The 21,108-nt window shown below is 42.9% G+C and overlaps 2 protein-coding genes across 7 annotated transcripts in view; one reads left to right on the plus strand and one right to left on the minus strand.

The window, feature by feature from the left end:
• Positions 1-13,944, plus strand: TSEN2 (tRNA splicing endonuclease subunit 2). 3 transcript variants are annotated; one of them, XM_069967089.1, is made up of 12 exons: positions 1-85; positions 577-772; positions 1,981-2,062; positions 2,146-2,182; positions 2,288-2,744; positions 5,406-5,483; positions 5,573-5,623; positions 9,458-9,596; positions 10,449-10,485; positions 11,562-11,673; positions 13,128-13,217; positions 13,812-13,944. In XM_069967089.1, the coding sequence occupies exons 2-12, from the start codon at positions 587-589 to the stop codon at positions 13,869-13,871; spliced, it is 1,329 nt and encodes a 442-aa protein (XP_069823190.1). In that variant the 5' UTR covers positions 1-85; positions 577-586; the 3' UTR covers positions 13,872-13,944. The 3 variants fall into 3 exon arrangements, with proteins under 3 accessions (XP_069823190.1, XP_069823189.1, XP_069823191.1); XM_069967088.1 differs by having other exon boundaries at positions 41-116; XM_069967090.1 differs by lacking the exon at positions 1-85 and adding an exon at positions 206-226.
• The window catches only part of MKRN2OS (MKRN2 opposite strand), a 13,083-nt gene continuing 2,721 nt past the window's right edge, over positions 10,747-21,108 (minus strand). For 2 of the 4 annotated variants that reach the window (XM_069967094.1, XM_069967093.1), the window contains exons 2-7: positions 18,422-18,677; positions 17,668-17,717; positions 16,808-16,882; positions 15,627-15,789; positions 15,016-15,216; positions 10,747-11,269 (exon numbers count right to left, since the gene is read on the minus strand). In XM_069967094.1, the coding sequence (XP_069823195.1) occupies positions 10,957-11,269; positions 15,016-15,216; positions 15,627-15,789; positions 16,808-16,882; positions 17,668-17,717; positions 18,422-18,672 (1,053 nt within the window). In that variant the 5' untranslated portion in view covers positions 18,673-18,677 and the 3' untranslated portion in view covers positions 10,747-10,956. Of the gene's footprint in view, positions 11,270-11,423; positions 12,212-15,015; positions 15,217-15,626; positions 15,790-16,807; positions 16,883-17,667; positions 17,718-18,421; positions 18,712-21,108 lie in introns of those variants that run through there. The other 2 variants (XM_069967096.1, XM_069967095.1) reach the window with 2 other exon arrangements.

A 21,108-nucleotide genomic window follows, 5' to 3' on the forward strand; every position in this document is an offset into this window, starting at 1 on the left:
ATTCAGAGGAAACGAAGTGAGATCATGTGACTCATGTGGGCGTGGCCTCGTCCATTGCACGTGTGGTTGAGCTTCCTGAATGTCGGTAGGAGACTCACTGCCGGTGTTGTGTGCGGGTAACTAATGGGGGCGCTGGTCACATCTACTATAGCTTCGTTGCACATGCGCAGTAGACATTACAGAGGCTGCGCCGTGCATTACGGTCATCCAGTGGAGACGTTTCATCGTTAGTCCAACCAGACTGTAGCTTTAATTTTGTAAACTGAAATCTGATTGGTTGTCTCTTGTACTCCCACGTGGACAGGAAGCAGCAGCCGTAGTGTCATACTGCTGCATGACAGCTAGGCGGCAGTGTTGTCACATGACCATAACAAGCAATGGCTGCTGCAGGCCTGCATATCCCTATAGAAGTATAGATGACTTGTTATAGTGGCTTATTACAGCTGACATCAGTTATTCTTAGACAGTGTTCACACCAGCTTTATAAACATCTCTAATAGATGATGCTGTGACCCATCCTTCATTGTTACAGGCAAGAATTCACTATAGATATATTATCTCTTATTGTGTCCTCAGAGGGAAGACAATGTCTCAGGCCACGTTTCACGCTCCCCGGAGGAAGAGGAAGGTGTACGAGTCCTATGAATCTCCCTTTCCTGTCCCGCTATCTCATGATGGTTACATGAAAGATTTCCGGATCTGCCGAGGAGAGATTATTAACAATACCGTCATTGTGAGGAGTGTAGAGGACATAGCACTTCTCTATGGAAAGGTAAGTGTTACTTTTTTTTTTTTTTTTTTACTAATTTTCCATGTGACAATCCACATTTTAAAAAAAATTATATTGTTTCCATTCTGACCCCCTTCCCTGTAGAACAGGGATGTCAAACTCTCTCCAGCTGTTACATAAATGCAATTCCCATCATGCCTGGACAACTAAAGCTTTAGCTTTGTTGGTATAGTCCAGGCTTGATGGGAGTTGTAGTTTTGTAACAGCTGGAGGTCTTTAGTTTGACACCTGTACTGTAGAATGACCTCTATAAAGGTCACTGAGCATGCCCATAAGCCCTTCTTTTTCCTCAGAAGGAGACAGATCCTGTTGTTGCCTATGCTCAGTGGGGCTGGCTGTAAACAACATCTCTAAATGCAGTTAAGATAGCTGAGGCAAGATGGCAGCCCTCATAATAGTGTACAAAAAATTAAAGGGCAAAATTTATTGATAACCTATCCTCAAGATAGGTTGTCATTTTGAGACCAGTAGGGTGCCAACACCTGAAATCTTCACAGAGAGTTGTGTTTCAGAGCTGTAACCCTGCCATACAACAGGAAGCAGACAGCTCCGTACACTGTATAGTGGCCAGGCTGGGTTACTACAGCACAACTCCCACTCAGGTGAATGAGGGCTGAGCTGCAGTAACCCAGCTTGTCCACTACACAGTGGATGGTGCTGTCATACATATGCCACAGCTGTGACAAATAGCTGAACAGTGGGGATTGTTGGGTATTGGCACCCCTCCCACATGATATTGATGACCTATCCTGAGAATAGGCCGTCACTCAATTTTGCCTAGAAAACCCCTCCTCTGCAGCACAGCAATGTCTATTTAGAAGTGATATATGGGGGGAGGCAAATTTCTCATAGAAAGATATCGAATAGGTTAATGAAATAAATTACAAACATTTTCTAAATCACCCACAGTTACATATTAAATGGCAGCGTCCTGATGCCAACCTGGCTTGGCGGCAGCAGACACCAGAGTGTACTCTACGGAATCTGCGTGTAGAACTTCAAGCTGATTCCAGCACGCGCCCCCGTTTGAAGTTCTGCCCGTCCCATAGGCTCCATTCTATGCTGGGGCAGATTCTGTCGTCCACCCAAAGCATTGACATGTCTGTATGAGGCTTAGGGAGTTCAGTACATGAGCCTTATACTAATTTATAGGATTTGTGCTTGGAACAAACTGTTGTATTTGTCTTCAGGGATATTTTGGGAAGGGGATCCTGTCACGTAGTAGACCAGAGTACAACATTGAACAGGAGGAGCTAAGAGTGCGGTGGAAAGGTAAGGATGATATACATAGTACAATAAATAGTTTTCAATATAGGGGAGACACCCAGAAACTGAACAGCTTTTTTCTTTTACAGGTTCAAAAGTGAAATTTCCGATTATTTCATCAATCAAGTAAGTGCATTTTTTATTACCTTGTATTATATTACTAGTATTTTTACCTATTTTGTTCTTTGCCCTACTTTTATCTTATTATCTACGATAATTATATATTTTCAGATACCAGCATCACTTACAATGGGCCAAAGAACTTTTAGAAGAACAGAATATGGACCCAGAGACTGTTATTAAAATACTTGGAGATTACACCAGTCCCATTCTTCTGCCAGATGAAAGAGAAAAGACTTTGGAGGACAACGTAGATGAGCTCCCACCATCTGAGTCCGCCAATAGGTCATCTACTTCTGATAAAGACTGTATGGTCCGGGAAGGAAATCCTGCGTATGATCCTTTGTCAAAATATGTCTCTGAGAACCCTGACACCGATCACACTCTGCTAGACAGAGAGGTTCTGGAGAAGATGCACTGCCATAGGCATGATGACTTTATCATACATTGTGGATGTAAGCCTGAAAAACAGACCGGACACACTGACCCGGAAGAAAGGGGACATGAGTATGTGATGGTAGAAGAGGAGGCTACGGCAGAGGCTGAAGACATGGAGGAGGAAAGAAGTGTAAGGAAGCTCTCTGAATCTACAGGCCGCCATACACATTAGAGAAAAGTGTCTAATATATATGGTTTCCTCCTGAATCTCCTCAATAGACCAGGTTGGCTAACTGCTGGTATTGAGCCCCTGAGAGTCCTGTCCATTGTGCACAACTATTTCTCATTCTCTCCATTTCATGGGGTGGGAACAGAGCTGGGCTGTTTTCCAGAAGTACCAGACACACAGGTACTTCCTTTTCCAGACAGTAAAGTTCCACTTACACAGAAAGATTATCTGCCAAAGATTTAAAACCAAAGCCAGGAATGGATTTGAAAAGAGGAGAAATCTCAGGCTTTCCTTGTCCTATGACCTGATCTTTGTTTATAGTCTGTTCTTGGCTTTGGCTTTAACCCATAGCTGCACTAGGACGTTACTGATCGCGCTGCGATCCTGGGTGCTACGGCTATTAGCGGGCACGGTCCAATCGCCGTGCCCGCTAATTAAAGGAGAAGTCCGGTAAAAATTTTCATTAAAGTATTGTATTGTCCCCCAAAAGTTATATAAATCCCCAATATACAATTATTATGGGAAAAGCTTATAAAGTGATTTTTTCCCTGCACTTACTACTGCATCAAGGCTTCACTTCCTGGATAACATGGTGATGTCACTTCCTGGATAACATGGTGATGTCACAAGCTGACTCCCAGAGCTGTGCGGGCTGTGGCGATCCGATCGCGGAAGGGTGATCCCCACATCCTCTTCCGGCTGGGGTCTGCACCATAATGGCGCTGATCCCGGCTTGGCACTCAGCAGCAGCATAAAGCAATAGATCACAGATTTCATTGATCTATGCAGTATATCTATACTGAATAGATCTCAATGAGGGATCAGTGTAGTAATACTAGAAGTCCCCCAGGGGGAATTCTAGTGTGTGTGTAAAAAAAAAAAAAAAAAAGTTTTTTTTTATTAATAAAAAATCCCCTCCCCTAATAAAAGTTTGAATGACCCCCTTTTCCCCATTTCATAAATAAATAAACATGTTTGGTATCACCGCACGTGTAATCGACCAAACTATTAAATTATCACATTCCCGATCTCGCTCGATAAACGGCGTCAGCGCAAAAAAATTCCAAAATGAAAAATCGTGCATTTTTGGTCGCATCAAATCTAGAAAAATTGTAATAAAAAGCGATCAAAAAGTCGCATATGCGCAATCAAGGTACCGATAGAAAGTACAGATCATGGCGCAAAAAGTTAAACCTCACACAGCCCCATAGACCAAAGGATAAAAGCGTTATAAGCATGGTAATGGAGCGATTTTAAGGAACATATATATTTTTTAAAGGTTTTAATTTTTTAAAAGCCATCAAATAAAATAAAAGTTATACAAGTTACATATCGTCGTAATCGTACTAACTTGAGGAACATGTACAATGAGTCAGTTTTACCCTACGGCAAACGGCGTAAAAACAAAACAAAAAACTAAATTTGGAAAAAAAAATATTTTTATTCAATTTCCCCACACATATAATTTTTTTCTGGTTTCACAGCTTATTTTAGGCAAACATTACATCTGCCATTGCAAAGTACAATTAGTGGCGCAAAAAATAAGGGCTTATCTGGGCCTCTAAGTGGAAAATGCACGCGCTATAGCCTTATATACACAAGGAGGAAAAACCGAAAGCGCAAAAATGAAAACTGGCTGTGTCCACTAAGGGTCCATTTACACAGAAAGATATTCTGACAGATTATCTGCCAAAGATTTGAAGCCAAAGCCAGAAATAGACTATAAACAGAGATCAGGTCATAAAGGAAAGCCTGAGATTTCTCCTCTTTTCAAATCCATTCCTGGCTTTGGCTTCAAATCTTTGGCAGATAATCTTTCCGTGTAAATGGACCCTTAGGGTTAAATCTTTGGCAGATAATCTGTCAGATAATCTTTCTGTGTAAATGGACCCTAACAGCGCAACTCATACTCCTCTTTGCTATGCCTTGAAAGGACACTGAACTGGGTTGATTTATTACACAGTATGGTACTATAGATGGTATGTAGGGGGGAAGGGGTTACTGCTACTCTGGTGTTACAAGCTGCTATGTGAGAAGAAAGGAAAGAAACAAGGAAGGGGTTATGTTAAGCACTAAAGCGCTGCTGATGTCAAGCTGAAGGAAGGGGGTTTGGAGAGATTAAAGTGCGGCACTATGGACATACAGCAGTAGTTACACTGGGTATTACTGACTTTTTTAGGTGGTGAGAAAAGAGCGGTCCCTTCATACAGCAATGGCTAAACCCCACACTGCCAGTGGACAGACAGTGGACAGCAAAGTGCAGGGAAGGGAGACACCTAGTGGCCAATACTGTATAGCTTTTATCTTTTTGGTAAATTTTGTTTTCTTGTGATAAGAAATCATTTTTACTAAATTAAGTCATATACAAGTATGTTAGGAATCCTATAATGACATGGAGGGAAGTTGTTTAAAACTATGGCGATCTTTTAGGTTTTTTTGTGACGTTTGACCACACCTTGTGACCTTTTTCCAACAATATCAAACGGTGGCTTTATGTTTCAAAATCTGGTGTTCTTCTAATTCTACCTTCCTCTTTGAAATGGAGAAGGTTATGTGGAGTATTTAACATTTTGTATACATAGATTTTATTTTTTATATTCATTTGTTATAATTTACATCTAGGAGATGAAGAAGTTGAAGTTAGTTTGCCGCCGGAATCCATTCCGAATTTTTGAGTATTTACAGCTCAGCCATGAAGAAGTAAGTTTCCTCATCTCTAATGTTCCCTATGGAATACTTCTATGTGTATTTTTAATACTTAGTCTTCTCTTTTCAAATTGTCTCCCTAGGCCTTCTTCTTGGTATACGCCTTAGGATGTCTGTCCATAACCTATAAGAAGGTAAGGCACATTTATACAGTTTTTAAAACATAAATTAGATTTAATGGAATACCAGGAAAAGCTGATACCCTGCGTTATGTCAAGTGCAGGGCCTGAGGGCTGGTGCACAACTCTGAGGTCCAGAGAACCTTAGGGGCCCTTAAGGCCGGGTTTACATTTGTCCGGCGGTGCGTCTGCGTTTTGGCGCATGAGAAAAGCGCCGGAGGGAAACGCATTATTGAACTGATCCCATTGTTTTCAATGGGATTGTTCAATATATGCGGCGTGTAAATAGTGACGCCGGACCGACCGCACGGGAGAACGCAGCATGCAGCGTCCTCCTGTGCGGCCCGCAAGGCTGTGTGGCGCCGCATCCACTAAAGTGAATGGAGCGCCGGCGTTGAGGCAAATAGCAGCACAATGTAAAAAAAATAAACATATATCTCCCCCTGTGTGCTCTCCCCCTCCCCTATAGCCCCCCCGTTGCTCCCCCAGTAGTATATAGCCCCCCCTGTTGCCCCCCCAGTAGTATTTAGCTTCCCTGTGCGCTCTCCCCCAGTAGTATATAGCCCCCCAGTAGTATTTAGCTTCCCTGTGCGCTCTCCCCCAGTAGTATATAGCCCCCCATGTGTGCTCTTTCCCTCCCAAATAGCCCCCCTGTCCGCTCTTCCCCTCCCATATAGCCCCCCTGTGCGCTCTCACCTTGTAGTATATAGCCCCCTGTGAGCTCCCCCAATTAGTATATAACCCCCCCCTGTACGCTCCCCTGCAAATCCCATTGAAAATGACAGGAAAACATACTGGGGAAAAAAATGTCAACTGATGAGAGCAACTTGTGATAACTGATGGAAACTGATGGTTTTTAATGAAAAGAAGGATAGAAAAACTGATGGCAACTGATGGAAACTGATGGTTTTTAATGAAAAGAAGGATAGAAAAACTGATGGCAACTGATGCATTTTTGGCATCAGTTGTGGTCAGTTTTTAGACAAAAAACGCAACTGATGCAAACTTATATATGTAAACCTAGCCTTAGAAAGCTGAGAAACAAGCAATGTTGTCCCATAGGAAACAATGTAAATTGGTTGAATTGGCTGATGGCTGATGACGCACATCCCTCTTTGTAAGCGAAGATGTGCAGCCGATAACAAAGAACTGTAATGGCAACATGAACAACGCAGTGAACGTTTGTGTGGGCCAGCCATGCGATTTTTTTTTGTGCTTTGTAAAGGCCCTGAAAACTAGCACAGCTGATCTCGTTTGCGCCCCTGGACAGCCGAAGGTTGAGTCATGTATTTCATAAACATGAACAGGCCATAAAAATAAAAATGTTCACCTCCACATATCATTGTCATGATGTCACTCGCGTTGACTGGCGTCGAGCTTATGGGGCATTAGGTCATCATATGGTAAAAATCACATGCTAACTTATTCTGTGTATCGTTATGATAACAAATGTATATAGTGTTTTATTACTTGCATTACATCGCCATATTCTGACCTATGAGTTTTTTGTTGTTTTTTTTTTGCTCACGGGAGCTGTAGTCTTAATTGGTAACATTTTTGGACTAGAAAGTTCCACTTCTGGTCACTTGTTCAGTACACTGCAATGCTGTTGTTTTTTCCTCCTCGTGCTTAAAAGGCCATAGCACTTGCATTTTTTCACCTAGAGACCCACATGAACCCTTATTTTTTGCGACACCAATTGTACTTTGTAATGACAGACTTAATTTTTCCATAAAATATGCTGCGAAACTGGAAAAAAAAAATTTGTGTGGTTAAAAAAAAAACAACACTATTTCAGGTTTCATGTTTAAGCCATTCACCATATGGTAAAACCAACATGTTATCTATGTTCCTCAAATCTGAACTATTACAACAGTACGCAACAGTATGTAACTTTTATTTTATTTGACGGCTTTTAAAAAATTCAAACATAAAAAAAATGATTAAATGTTCTTAAAATTGCTCTAATACCATCCTTATAACGCTTTATTTTTTAGTCTATAGGGCTGTGTGAGGTGTCATTCTTTTAGCCATAATCGGTACTTTCCAGTGGTAGCTTGCTTACATATATGTGGCTTTTTGATTGCTTATTATTCCAATTTTTCTGGATTTGATGTGACCGAAAATCAGCAATTTTGCGCTTTGGCATTTTTATATGCTTATGCCATTTACAGTGTGAGGTCAAGAATGCCATAATTTAATAGGCGATTTTTTTATTTTTTTTTTACACAGTAATTTGAATTCCCCCCCAGGGGACTTCTATGTTAACTGCACTGAGAGATCAATGGGGGGAGGGGGGGAGAGACGCCCACTAGACAGGGCCGATTCTAGCTTTTCTGCCGCCTGAGGCGAGAACTGCTAAAGCGCCACCGCCGCCTATCCTGTGACCTGACAGCAGTCTAAACTGCAGGGACCTCAGAGCAGGGAGAGAAGATCCAGGACAGGCACAGTGCAGCATCGCAGTGTGTATGGGACAGCACCATAGATAACAGTGTGCGCCCTGCGGTAACCAGATTTTTTTTAACTGTTCGAGCCACTATGGGCCCCCTGAGAGCTTCAGGCAGCTGCCCCAAACAACAATCTGCAACTGCTGACCTCTGACCTCAGGAGCCAGAGAAGAGCCATAAAACGGGCTGCTCTGTTAACTCTTTCAGTACTGCAGAATGTAGAGTATTACTGTGCATCACTTACATTCTGCAATACAGAAAGAGTTAACAGCAGAGCAGAACATTACTTTTATGCCTCTTCTCCTGCTCTTGCACTATGCTGAGGTCAGCTCGGAGTTCGGCAGTGCAGAGAAGACATAATAAAGCGTCCCCGCTGCTGTTAACTTTTTCTTTTCTACAGTGTGTAAGTGATGCAGAGTATAATAACTCTGCATTGTCGAAAGGGTTAACAGCAGGAGACACTATATCTATGTCTTATGTGATGTGAATACCTGTGAATACGAGGCTTCCAGTGCCTCCTCAGCGCTTCTCATGAGGCAACTGACAGGAAACACGGCTGGGCACTGAGCCGTAACTAGTTGTAATGATAATGACACAGGACGCTGATGCCGCCCCCCTCAAGGGCTGTGTTATCTGCCGCCTGAGGCGAAGACTTCACTTCGCCTCATGGCAGATATGGGCCTGCCACTATACCACCAGGAATGTGGTCTTAATAGCATTTAAATGCAGCTTTAAATGGCTAATCAACTGGGCACAGCGATTTGCCCGCTAATAGCTGTGTCCCTGGCAGCTAAGAGCCGCGTGGTTTAGTGCGGGGTCACAGCGTGACACCTCTCTGAACTCCCCTAAGGGCGCGATGACATACATCAACGGGTACGTATGGCTACGGGTCCTTAATGAGTTTTTCAGGGGAAAGAATAACATACTTCTTCAATAGGAAGAAGTTAACATTTGTAAAAGGTAATTTGCTGGCGCCATCTTGTGTCAATGTCGTCTTTAGGCATCAAAAGGCTAGCTTTACTCCCATCCCTTAGTTAGGCCAGCCTACCTCTATGTTGTCCAGATGACTCTTGCTCATCATTAGATGGCTGAGCAAGCTGGCAGCCATCTAATGATCTATAGGGAGATCAGGCTGGGCAGGAGAATAATATCTTTTGAACAAAAAGCAAGACCAGAAAGTAGTAAAGATCCGGAGATGGTGACCAGCGATCGGCGAAGGTCCAGGAGAGCATGGGGATTCTGGGGCTTTTTTTTTTTTAAGTGTCAGAGTTGTCCTTTAATGCAATATAAACTAAGAAATGTTTCCTTAGATTTCCATTGGCTATACAGCTATACTGTATATATTATCTAGAAGTTGAGTATCTGAACCAGTTATACCATCTAGTATTTGTTTATTTCCTAGGAATCTTTAACTATATTAAAGTTATGGGAATTGTTCAGCGCGGCACAACCAAACTTCCAGACACGTTATATGGCATATCACCACTTCCGAAGCAAGGGCTGGGTGCCCAAAGTGGGACTGAAGTATGGAACTGACCTGTGTAAGTCAGTATTTCACACCAAAAGATGAGGACCTTGAAATTAAGGATATTATAACAAAGCACAATTGGTCCAGCACAAATCAAGCCCTTATATGGCTCTGTACACGAAAAAATACAAGAGCTTTGCGAGTGTGAAGAGGAAAAAATGAAAATGTTAAAATTTTTCATTTTATTTTTTGGTCACTAAGTGGTTAAGTGAACAGATGTAGTTCAATGTTCTTCCATGGATAAGAAGACTACTTTGCATGTTCCAATTCCATAAATTTAGATCAGGAATAAAACATTGAAATGAAAGTTAGTATTATGGAGCGAGAGTGATAGAAATGAGGCGAGCGATAAGTCTATAGTAAGATTTGCTGAACCTAATGACTTGGCTGTCAAGTTGTTCTGCTTTCCAGGAGTCAGGAATCTTAATTCCACAGTTCTGCAGGGTTTCGGAAAACGGAAAGCAGAAGAACTTTTACAAAAGAATACATTTATTGACTGCCAGTTCTATATCTAAGTATAGCCTAAAAAGAATGCAATAAATGGGAACCAACATTGTGTGCTAGAAGATATGCAGGCCAGCAGGCCGGTCCCCGCTGGCAGGGAGTGGAGCTCCCCGGCAGCCAGCGGAGGTGAACCAAGGCCAGGTAAGCCGTGAGCCCCGCTCCAGTCCCCACCGGCGGGGGTGAGCCAAAGTCAGGAAGCCTCGAGACCCGCTCCGGTCCCCACCGGTGGGGTATGGAGACCCACGGAAGGCGGCGGGGGTGAGCCAAAGTCAGGAAGCCTCAAGCCCCGCTCCGGTCCCCATTTTTTGTATGTTTTAAGCCAGATAGCTCTGATTTTGATGTGTTTTTTTTTCCCTTTCAGTGCTGTATCGTAAGGGCCCACCCTTCTACCATGCAAGGTAGTTAAATATCCTCCAATGTGTTTTCTTTGCCCTACTAAATGATATTTTCATTGCTCATATAATAAACAGCAGTATTAGTGTATTTTTGCCTAACAGTGTTCTATTGCCAGGCCCAGCGACATCAGATGGCATGTAGGCAGTGTATTGCAAGCAGCACTGATGGCACAGCACAGATTCTTGCTTTCTACCTGGCATGCTAATGTGTCCTGTTCCTGTTAGAATGTATAATAGTTTGTTCATTTGCAGGAAGGGGTTGTGCAATAATTAAAGGGATATTCTGGGTAAGGGGTGTTTTCTATGGCCAGGAATGGGCTGTTTTAACATAATAAAGTTACCCTACCTCCCTCGCTCCTACCTTTTTAAGCCTAGTTGCACAACACCAAATGAAACCCTTTTTATAACCTAAAGGTTATAAAATTGAAAGGATAGCTGTCACAAAAAAAAACCTGAAAGTCACATTTTTATTAGTCAGACCCCAAATAAACAGTAGAACGAACTACGAGAGAAGCACAGTGCCACGTGTTGCTGTGCTTGCTTTGTGTCTGAGACCCCATAAACCAAATTTTTAGTTTGTCTTGGTTCTGTGACACAGAGAGAACGCAACAAGGGTATTTTTCGTAGCTCGTTCTTGTGATTGGTTGGGGTCTCTTCAGGTCCCGGCTGAGCAATCCCGCTTCCACTTCCAAGATACACTTGTCTGTGGGTGGCAGCCTGCTCAGCCAACCGATGGCCACCGCGCTGTCCCAACCTATTTTCCATATAGTGTGAAAAGTGTGTAAAACTGTGAGATAAAATGGAAAAAATAGGTATTTAGTATCATGTTTTGTAACCTATGGCACGTACCAAAAACGTATGTAAATGGGCACTGTTTACAGTAAGCACATTCTATCTTAGCTTTGTCCATACAATCAAGAGGGAATCGTAGTAAGTGTACAGACCCGTCTCCCTTCGCTGGCTTGGGCGCTTGTTTCTCCTCTTTTTGTGACTTGTCCAAAGTTTTTGTTTGGAGTGACAGGTTGATTTTAAAATAGGAAATCATTATTAAAAAGAATCATTGTTTCCATCTCCTTTAGTTACTCAGTAATTGTAGAACTTGTGGATGAAAACTGTGAGGGTCCTCCTCTAAGGCGACTGACATGGAGGTCCTTATCCGGCCTCAACAGGACAACTATGAACGTTTCTAAGGTAAAAACAAACTGGCTGGTGGGAAATGTTTACTTCATTTTTTTTGCACCTACTTGTTATTCAGTATGTAGTTTAAGTTTAAGCTCTATAGCAGAAGTTTAATAGGGCTTTCCTGGATTCTAAGAAAGTTTCTAAGCTGAAAGTGAATGTCTTTATTTTATTTAGTTTCTTTTATATATATACTATATCATAATTAATGGTAACAAGGTATCCCCATTCACCATTTTGTTTCTTTAATCAAAATATAATTTCATCATGTGTTTGTTAGAGCTTCATTGTTATGTAGAGCTCTTGTATAACCGCAGGGTTACACACAATTCTGGCTTCCTGTAGCTGCCACTAGGGGGAGCTTAGGAGTTTGCTGCATACTATGTATACCTCATACAGAGTAGTGTATACTGTAAGCTTCTGAGTTGCTCTTAAAATGACTCTGTACTCACAATCTGACCCCCTCCCCAAACCACTTGTACCTTCGGATAGCTGCTTTTAATCCAAGATCTGTCCTGGGGTCCGTTCGGCAGATGAAGCAGTTATTGTCCTAAAAAACATACTTTTAAACTTGAAGCCTGTGCCAAACAGGAGTATCTGTGCCCTAACTTTGCACAACTTCTCTGTCCCTCCTCCCCACCCTCTTCATCATTAGGAATGCTCCAGGCAGAGTGCCTCCTATTCCCCACCTGTGGCAGCCCGGCACATGGGCTGGATCGTTAAGGACCTGTGCAATGTTCAGCATGGAGAAAATGTTCCAGTGGCATTCCTAATGATGAAGAGGGTGGGGAGGAGGGACAGAGAGGTTGTGCAAAGTTAGGGCACAGATTTGGCACGGGGGTTCAAGTTTAAAAGTATTTTTTTAGGACAATAACTGCATCACCTGCCGAACGGACCCCAGGACAGATCTTGGATTAAAAGCAGCTATCCGAAGGTACAAGTGGTTTGGGGTGGTCAGATTGTGGGTACAGTGTCGCTTTAAAGTCTTCATATACATTAGAGAAAAGAATTCTAAACTTATTGGGTCGGCCGACGTTCTAATGTGTACAGGGTTTCCACCAAAAGGTTATAGGGAGGATAAGGATCAGGCAAGTTGAATTTTATCTGGCTAATTCTTTGGTTCTTAGTGATATAAGAGGAGCCTGGCAGCGGCTTACCACCCCCCAGCCCACCCCCCAGCCCACCCCCTTCAAGTCTGAACACACAAACGTTCAACTGAAACAAGTGTGTATAGGAGCATAACTGTATGTGTATACTATCATTACTAGTGACCTGTAACTCTATGATGGTGTATCAGAAAAAGAACCGAGCTTTACCTGCTGTAATGATGTGTTAAATGCACAAAATAAACATAAAAATGTTTCCATACCATGATGTGACCTGAAACCCCTGACAATGTGGGTTTGGGAAAGCGTATGCTCGTTGTTAACCTTGCTAGTAACTGATATATTTGACTGTCTTGACAGGAGCTTCTTATTTGTTACTTAATCAAACCTCCTGGCTTCACAGAGAATGACATGAACACCCCCGAGAGTATAAAACGGTTCAGCGTCCAGGTAATTCTGAGAAGTTACTTAACTCATCACAAACTCATCACCTATAGTGTTAGCTTGAAAGCCCCTTTAATTTCTGTTGCTGTGGATAGCTAATATTTTCAGCCTCTGTATCAGTTATGGATCCCATCTGCATACACTACATACATGGCCATTGATTAGAAGAATCGGCATGTTACACTGCATTTTCTAATTATCAATTTGGCTAGATCTTAGTAACTACAGCTGATTGCCAGGTGTTCCTGAAGCTGGTTCTACAGTAGTTGAATCAGAAATTACAAACTGTCACTTTAAATTAATGGACAGTCAGTGTTCAAGTCAGGGCTTCCTGGTGGGGTCCCTGCCTGGGCATTGTTCCTGTATGCTATCCATATGACCTAGCAGGGTCTATGCACAGGAGTTCTCCTGGTCCCTGTCACTTAAATAAAACTTCTGACCTGTCAAGAGTTTTGTTCATTCGGGGGCCGGGGTGGTCATTGTAAGTCTATGGAACCAGTGGATTGTAGTAAATCTTGGAGAGAAGCATACAGGCACGCACTTCTCCCACAACCAAACACTTTAAGCTGTCCCTATAACCGTGTCTTTTCTCTTTTGTAGGAAGTCATTGTGAGTCGCTGGATCTCCTCTCGTGAGAGAATGGAACATGATGAACTATGACATGCTTTCTACAATAAAATGTCTATTCAACCTGCTTGCTTTACTTGGAGAGATAGGTTAACTTCATGCATTCAGAACCATAGAACCCATTAAATAAATTATATATGGTTAATTTTCAAAAAATTTCTAAATCATTTTCTGTTTACTAATAGTAATAATTCCTTTATTTATGTAGCGCCAACTGATTCCGCAGCACTTCATATGGATTTGTCAGTTTTGGTCCCTGTCCCCATTAGGGCATACAATCTAAATTTGCCTGTTTTGGGAGGAAAACAGAGTATCCAGAGGCACCCCCACGCAAACACAGGGAGAACATACAAACTCCTTGCAGATGTTGCCCTTGGTGGGATTTGAACCTGTAAACTTAGTGCTGCAAGGCTACAGTGCTAACCACTGAGCCTCTCTATACAAAACATAGGTTTATTCTGCACATTTAGGGTGCCTTCACACCTACCGGATCCACAGCGGATCTCACTTCTGCGGATTTGAAGCGAGAACCGCTGCGGATCCGGTACCATTCACCCCTATGATAGCACGTATTCGCAGCGGGATTAACATCTTGCTGTGAATATGTGCTTTAACCCCTCGCTGTCCGCAGCCCCGCCGTCGCATTAGCCCATCCTCGGCCGCATCCCCCATCTCCGGCCGCATCCCCCCATCCCCCGCCCGCCGCCGAGAGCATAAAGTACCTGCTCGGCGGCGCGGCTGCAGTGAGGCTCCCGGCTCCGGTCCCGCTAATGAGCAGGTACTTTATGCTCTCGGCGGTGGGCTGCAGGATGCGGCGGGGGATGGGGGGATGCGGCCGGAGATGGGGGATGCGGCCAAGGATGGGCTAATGCGGCGGCGGGGCTGTGGACAGCGAGGGGTTAAAGCACATATTCACAGCGGGATGTTAATCCCACTGCGAATATGTGCTATCATAGGGGTGAATAGTACCGGATCCGCAGTGGTTCTCGCTTTGAATCAGCAGAAGTGAGATCCGCTGTGGATCCGGTAGGTATGAAGGCACCCTTAGTGGAGGTGTCGTTGGTCCAGTAGCTTCTATCTGCCCAGTACTGGAATGAAGATCTGTGTTATTCCAGGAGTTGTCCTTGACCCAGTAGTTGTAGAGAAAGTAAAGGAAGCACAATCTACTTAGACCTACCTAGAGGCATCTACTATATAGTAATAATTCCTGGACACCTCATGGCACAGAGTGATATACTTAGATGCTCGGCGGGTTCTTGGTAATACAAATTTCTCTGTAAATTCCTCTTTTGTAAAGGTTTTCTTCTCCTGTAGATGCAGGAGGCCATTGATGAACTTCAGGGCATACGTGTAGCAGTTGTGCTCCTTTTCATCATATCTGTAAGAGACATTAGTAAAATGTATAATGTGAAACCTAGAAATATGTCGGTTGTGGAAACTGTGAGATAAATTGATCATTAGCCATCCTGTAGGGGCTGCGGGGACATGTAAGTAATGTATACTTACCTGTCCCACTCCCCCGCTGCTGCTGGATCTCGGGCCAACTGTTCTCCTCCGCTATCAGTGTTTTGGAAACATCTGGTGTTGTCCTGCTCCCTCTGGAAATGGCCAGCCAGCATAGAATCTATGTTGACCAGACGTTACCGGAAGTTTCCAAAACACTGACAGCAGTGGAGCATGGGGAGCCTGAAATGTGTCATCGGTGGGGGATGTCCCCCGCAGCCCCGGCAGGATCGTTAACGATCAGTTTATCCTGGAAAACCCCTTTAAAGATTTATCTGAATATACCTGTTAGGTAGCCATGTCTCTTTACAGGAAAACTCTTCTAGATACGTATCCCACTGGTGAATGAGGGCGTATTGGTCGGGTGGCACTAGTGGGATGCTCACACACTGCTCCCAGCCAATGGTATCTTTGTGGGTGCCAGTTTCATTGTAATGATGCACAATTCCTGATAAAAATAACACACATTATATTCTGGTAGATCTGGGGCACATTCACAAGTAATGTCTAATTCTTAGTGTAGACGTAGACTAGACATGCACCAGATTTAACACTCATGCTTGTTTAATAAAAATCTTTAGGAAACTTAGTGTCACTGTCGTTAAATTTTTTTTTGCAGAAATCAATAGTCCAGGTGATTTTAAGAAACTTTGTAATTGGGTTTATTAGCCAAATATACCATTATCTGCATGTAAAAAGCCTTTTCCCAGGTCTCCCCCTCCTCTGCTTTCTATCATCCACTCCTCAGAATCAGGAAATCTCGACAGTTTTTTCATCAGTCGGATCTGTCTGGTCTATGAAGAGGGGAGGGCGAAGGAGCGAGATTAGCGGGAAGCTGAGAGACGAGAACAAAGGATTGCTCAGTGGGGGAGCTATTCAGGGCCCTAATTAGAGGTCAGAGAGGTCAGTGGTGACTGTCAGAGGAGAGAGCCACGATGTGAATGTAAATTAACTCTTTGTTGTCCTGAGAGCTTCAAACTGCTTTTTCATGCTAAAAAAAATCATTTTTCGGCTAATAAACCCAATTACAAAGTTTCTTAAAATCGCCTGGACTATTGATTTCTGCAATAAAAATTTTAATGACAGTGACACTTTAAGCAATTATAAACTAGGGACATGTCACTTATTCCAGTATATATAATATTTGAACCATGTTGCGTGTTCCCGTTGAGAAAAAAAAATAGGTGCACATTGCACAAGTTTCTAATACAATGGTGCCTTGGATTACGAGCATAATCCATTTTGGGACCATGCTTGTAATCCAAATCACTCTTAAACAAAGCAAAATTTCCCATTAGAAATCATTTGAAATGCAGACAATTGGTCCACGCCCCAAAAATAATGATTTTTTATTCTGAATAACATGTAAAACAAACATTTAGAAACAGCTGAATATGTGATATTATAAGCTACTGTACAGTATAGCAATCAGCATGTGGTGTATAATGTATAGTAAGCGCAGAAACCTGAAAAACAGCAGCAGTTTGTAGATACAGGATGGAACTGCAGATCCCCATAATGCAGTAGCGTAATACAACAGGCTGGAATTGAGAAGCAGGGCTGCTGTCAGAGGTCTGTGTGGTCACATGACTGAAATAGGGAAGGGGGTGTGTTCAGCATGAACCAATCAGGAAGTGAGAATCACAGAGCTGTGCAGGAGGACAGTGACAGAAACTTTTCTATACAGCAGTGTGTATAGCTGAGTAAGTTCAGAAACATTATAGCAGTAGTGTAAGTGCAGGCACATTATAGCAGGAATGGAGAGGATTGGAAACACAAGGACTGACAGAGACTGCAGGGGGCATGAAGGAATGGGCAGGACCTTTGGGCACTGTATAGCAGCACACTCTGTTCAGAAGCTATTGAGAGATTACCTCCACAGTCCTGTCCCCTGATGCAAGCCCCAGCCTAAAGTGGATCTGCTATGATATGGAAGGTGAGGGAGAATTTCTGGGTCAGAGTACAGTGATGTAGACCCCGCTATGCAGACCATGCTCTTCCCCCACTCCCGCTCCTACCCAGTACAAGGAGCTCTTAAACCAAGTTACAATTGTGAAAAACTGTGAGCTCTTCTTGCAAAACGCTCTTAAAGGGGTTATCCAGCGCTACAAAAACATGGCTACTTCTTCTCTACTCTTAAACCAAGGTACCACTGTATGTTTCAAATTGCATGTGGAAAAACTGGGAAATTATTTATACAAAGACAATTGGTGTAAAGATCGTGCAGTAATAGTAACTCATGCTGCAGTTTCTTAATAGGGATTTGCAGCATTGTACCCAAGTGAGACATTAGCTTGTTAATTCCATTTCTTATAACCTTCTTCACCTTTAGAGCTGGTGATGCCAACATGGAGATCTGAGCAGCCATCATAATCCCTAGAAGAGACAATGAGAATGGTCTGGTCATCTAAATAATTAAACTGTAATAATACAGTAGACATTGTATAGCCAGAGCACAAAGCCGGGAGGAAAATAGAACAGCACTGAGCAGTTTCACAGCAATAGGATTAGGTGTTTCCATGCTAGCTTTGCCATACTGTAACACTTTAAGGCAACCCCTATCTCTGCACATTACTAGTGCTGATCCTCTTCATAATTTCTGCTGACATAGATGGCATAAAGAGATACTGTATATTCATGTCAGCGGAAATTTTAAATAGAGGGGATGGTGGTGGAGCAGTAAGGGTAAGTATAAGAGATGAGCGACCCTCGAGCATGCTCGAGTCCATCTGAACCCGAACTTTCGGCATTTGATTAGCGGTGGCTGCTGAAGTTAGATAAAGCCCTAAGGCTATGTGGAAAGCATGGATATAGTCATTGACTGTATCCATGTTTTCCAGACAACCTTAGAGCTTTATCCAAGTTCAGCAGCCCCCGCTAATCAAATGCCGAACGTTCGGGTTCGGATGGACTCGAACCCGAACCCGGTTGGCTCATCTCTAGTAAGTGTACATTTCTGTTATGTTCCCGGCAGCATGATTCATTTTCAGTAATGACCTGACAACCCCTTTAACAATTAAATTTTTTTAATGGAGATACAACAAAGCCTGTAGATCAGGTCTTATTGATAATTAACTCACCCTAGAAAGCGGCCCTTTGTTGGTCTCAGTACAAAAGAGCATTTTTCCCGGTGAGCGTTAACAAAAGGGCTGGGAATGCTGACAGGAGCCTGCTCCAGATCCCAGGAGCTCACTGGGTTTTGCCCACAGATTGGACATTGCAGAGGGACAGAGCTGCTGTAAATGTCTCGGTTGCAGTGAGTGACCTTCACCAGGCTGGGAGCTGGAGGCTGTGGCATCTCGGCTCCTTCCTGATCTCTGAACTTCGCCATAGCAGCTGTCACGGGAAACAGGAAGAGACACCTGAGCTGCCCTGCCTGTCTCCTGGAGGAGATATCCAGCACTGACAATACTACTACCTGCAGCTACAATATGTGCTCAGAGGGGATAATGCAGGGTCAGACTATGACAAGTCAATATTATCATGTGATAACTCATATCAACAGGTTCAGCCATAGGGGACATTCGAAATTACCGCTGTATTGTGGTATTATTTTACTGTGTGAACATAGCCTTATTCTGCTTTTAAATAGTTATCCGGGCTTAGAAAAACGACTACATTCTTCTAGAAACCGCGCCAAGTTGTAATACCACACACATCTTGGGGACAGGTGTGGCGCTGTTTTTGAAAGAAAATAGCTGTGTTTTTTTTTTTTTTTTAATCCTGGATAACTCCTTTAGGCTGCTTTCACACGGTGTTAAAATTTAGCAAAAACGCCAGCATCCAGATGTTGGCTGGAAGTCAACTGAAGTTTATGATCTGCCTTACAGACATGGCGTTTTTTTTGCCTGAAAAATACACAAAGATCATCTCTGGAGTTTTTCTGACAATTTTTTTTTTTTTGGAGGCAAGAGAAACACCAAACAATAATCTGTGTGTGAAGCCACCCTTAAAGGGGTTGGCCACTTCATAGTAAAATTTTTTGTGTGTAGTATAAGTAAGTGTATTCACAGCTCCCTTTGTGCCTCACAGAGCATGGTCACATGCTCCTCCATTTTGGCCATCTTATGGACAGCCTCACCACAGAACAGGACACCACAGATTATCGGGCGAATTTTCGCGATAACGATCGCATTGAGCGATAATTGCTCCATGTAAACGTAGCAAGCGATCAAGCAATTAGCTAAAAATCGTTCATTTTGATCTTTGAACATGTTAATAAATCGTCGTTGATCGTTCGCAAAAAATTCGCAGATCGTTCACTGATTTTTCCTATGTGCGAGATAGGCTTAAGTGATCGCAAAAGAATTGCAAAACGAATTTTCTGTACGCTATATCGTTCCATCTAAACGCTGATCGTTATAAAAAAAAAAATTGTTACTTTGAAATCGTTAATCGTACGATCGGGCGAATTATCGCTTTGTGTGAACGTAGCATAACTTTAGCTCTACCCAGGGAGTTGCTGTCAGTATATATAGTGAGTACATTTACTAATACTGTACACTGAACAATTTACTTTAAAGTGGCCAACCCCTTTAAGACTGTGGTTGCCCCCCACCCACCCACACCTGATGGGTCATTGTGAATCTTAAAAGGAGAAGTCCAGAGATTTGAAAAATTTCACAACTGGCAGGACGGAAAATAATAATCATTACTTACCTTTACCTGTGCCTGCGAAGGAATTATCACCTGAGTTCTGATGATGAGTGACTGCAGCAGTGTCCCACCACAGTCACTGACTGGCTGAGGGGGTCTAGACAATGGCTGTGCAGGGGGTCCCAGCACTGGAGAGGCACAAGGAGAGGTAAGTTGGGCTTGTTTATGTTCCCCACTACCAGATGAATTTTTTTTCAAATCGCCAGACTTCTCCTTTAAGTTGCACGCATGTGATGCTTGCATTTGGATATTGTAGGAATCCACTCCCAGCTAGGCTGAGAGTATATCTCAATCCAGTGCTAGTGGATGGAATGTTTGCCCCTTTTCCCCATGCTTGTCATTTTTAGTTTTTGACCTTAAAATGGGGGCATAAGTTAAAGCATTACAGTCATTTTAGTAACTTTTGATGTCACAGTGATACTGGAATCATACATTTAAAAAAAAAAAAAAAAAAATTTTTTTTTTTTAAATGACACTGCAGTTTTGGTGCTGAAACTAGAAGTGGATCCAACAGAAAAGAGAAGTAAAATGCCTCCCTTTATATTCTCCATGCCTTCTGAATCCATTTTTGGCAGTGTGCATTTCTCCCCAGATGTCAATCAAATGTGACCCTTTTGCTTCATTATAGTCTCTACAAAGTAAAAGAGTCAAATCTTTGGCCAGCTTGGGAGAGGATAGCCATGCCACGACTGAATATATCTACTAATGACTATAGGGGGAGACTTATTACACTGTTGTAGTAGATTCTCTTTGTTGCCCATAGCAACCAATCAGCACTCACTATAACTTTTTGACAGGTTGCCTACATTTATCAGCGACATGGGGCAAAATGTGGTGTGAATGACCTCCAAGGGTATGTTCACACTGAGTAAAATCTTCGGAATTCCGTGGTAGAATCCGGCCTGCCTCAGTGTCCCACAGTATCTCTATGGGGAGGGCTTGTGTGTCTCCGCTCCCGCTGCTCTCCGCACAAAGAATTGACAGGCGCGGGAGCCCTCCCATTGAGATACTGTGGGACACTGAGGCCGCGGAATTCCGACGATTTTACTCAGTGTGAACATACCCTAATCCATTCTGCGTGACCTCATGTATATGGCAGAGCCCAGTGCAA

Source organism: Dendropsophus ebraccatus, chromosome 4 (assembly GCF_027789765.1).
Source record: "Dendropsophus ebraccatus isolate aDenEbr1 chromosome 4, aDenEbr1.pat, whole genome shotgun sequence".
Classification (NCBI taxonomy): domain Eukaryota; kingdom Metazoa; phylum Chordata; class Amphibia; order Anura; family Hylidae; genus Dendropsophus; species Dendropsophus ebraccatus.

Excerpts from the sequence above, each read along its gene's own strand:
- TSEN2 (XM_069967089.1), top strand. The coding sequence starts at position 587 with ATGTCTCAGGCCACGTTTCACGCTCCCCGGAGGAAGAGGAAGGTGTAC. Across the intron at positions 2,183-2,287 it reads CCGATTATTTCATCAATCAA|ATACCAGCATCACTTACAAT; the intron begins GTAAGTGCATTT and ends ATATATTTTCAG. Across the intron at positions 13,218-13,811 it reads TAAAACGGTTCAGCGTCCAG|GAAGTCATTGTGAGTCGCTG; the intron begins GTAATTCTGAGA and ends TCTCTTTTGTAG.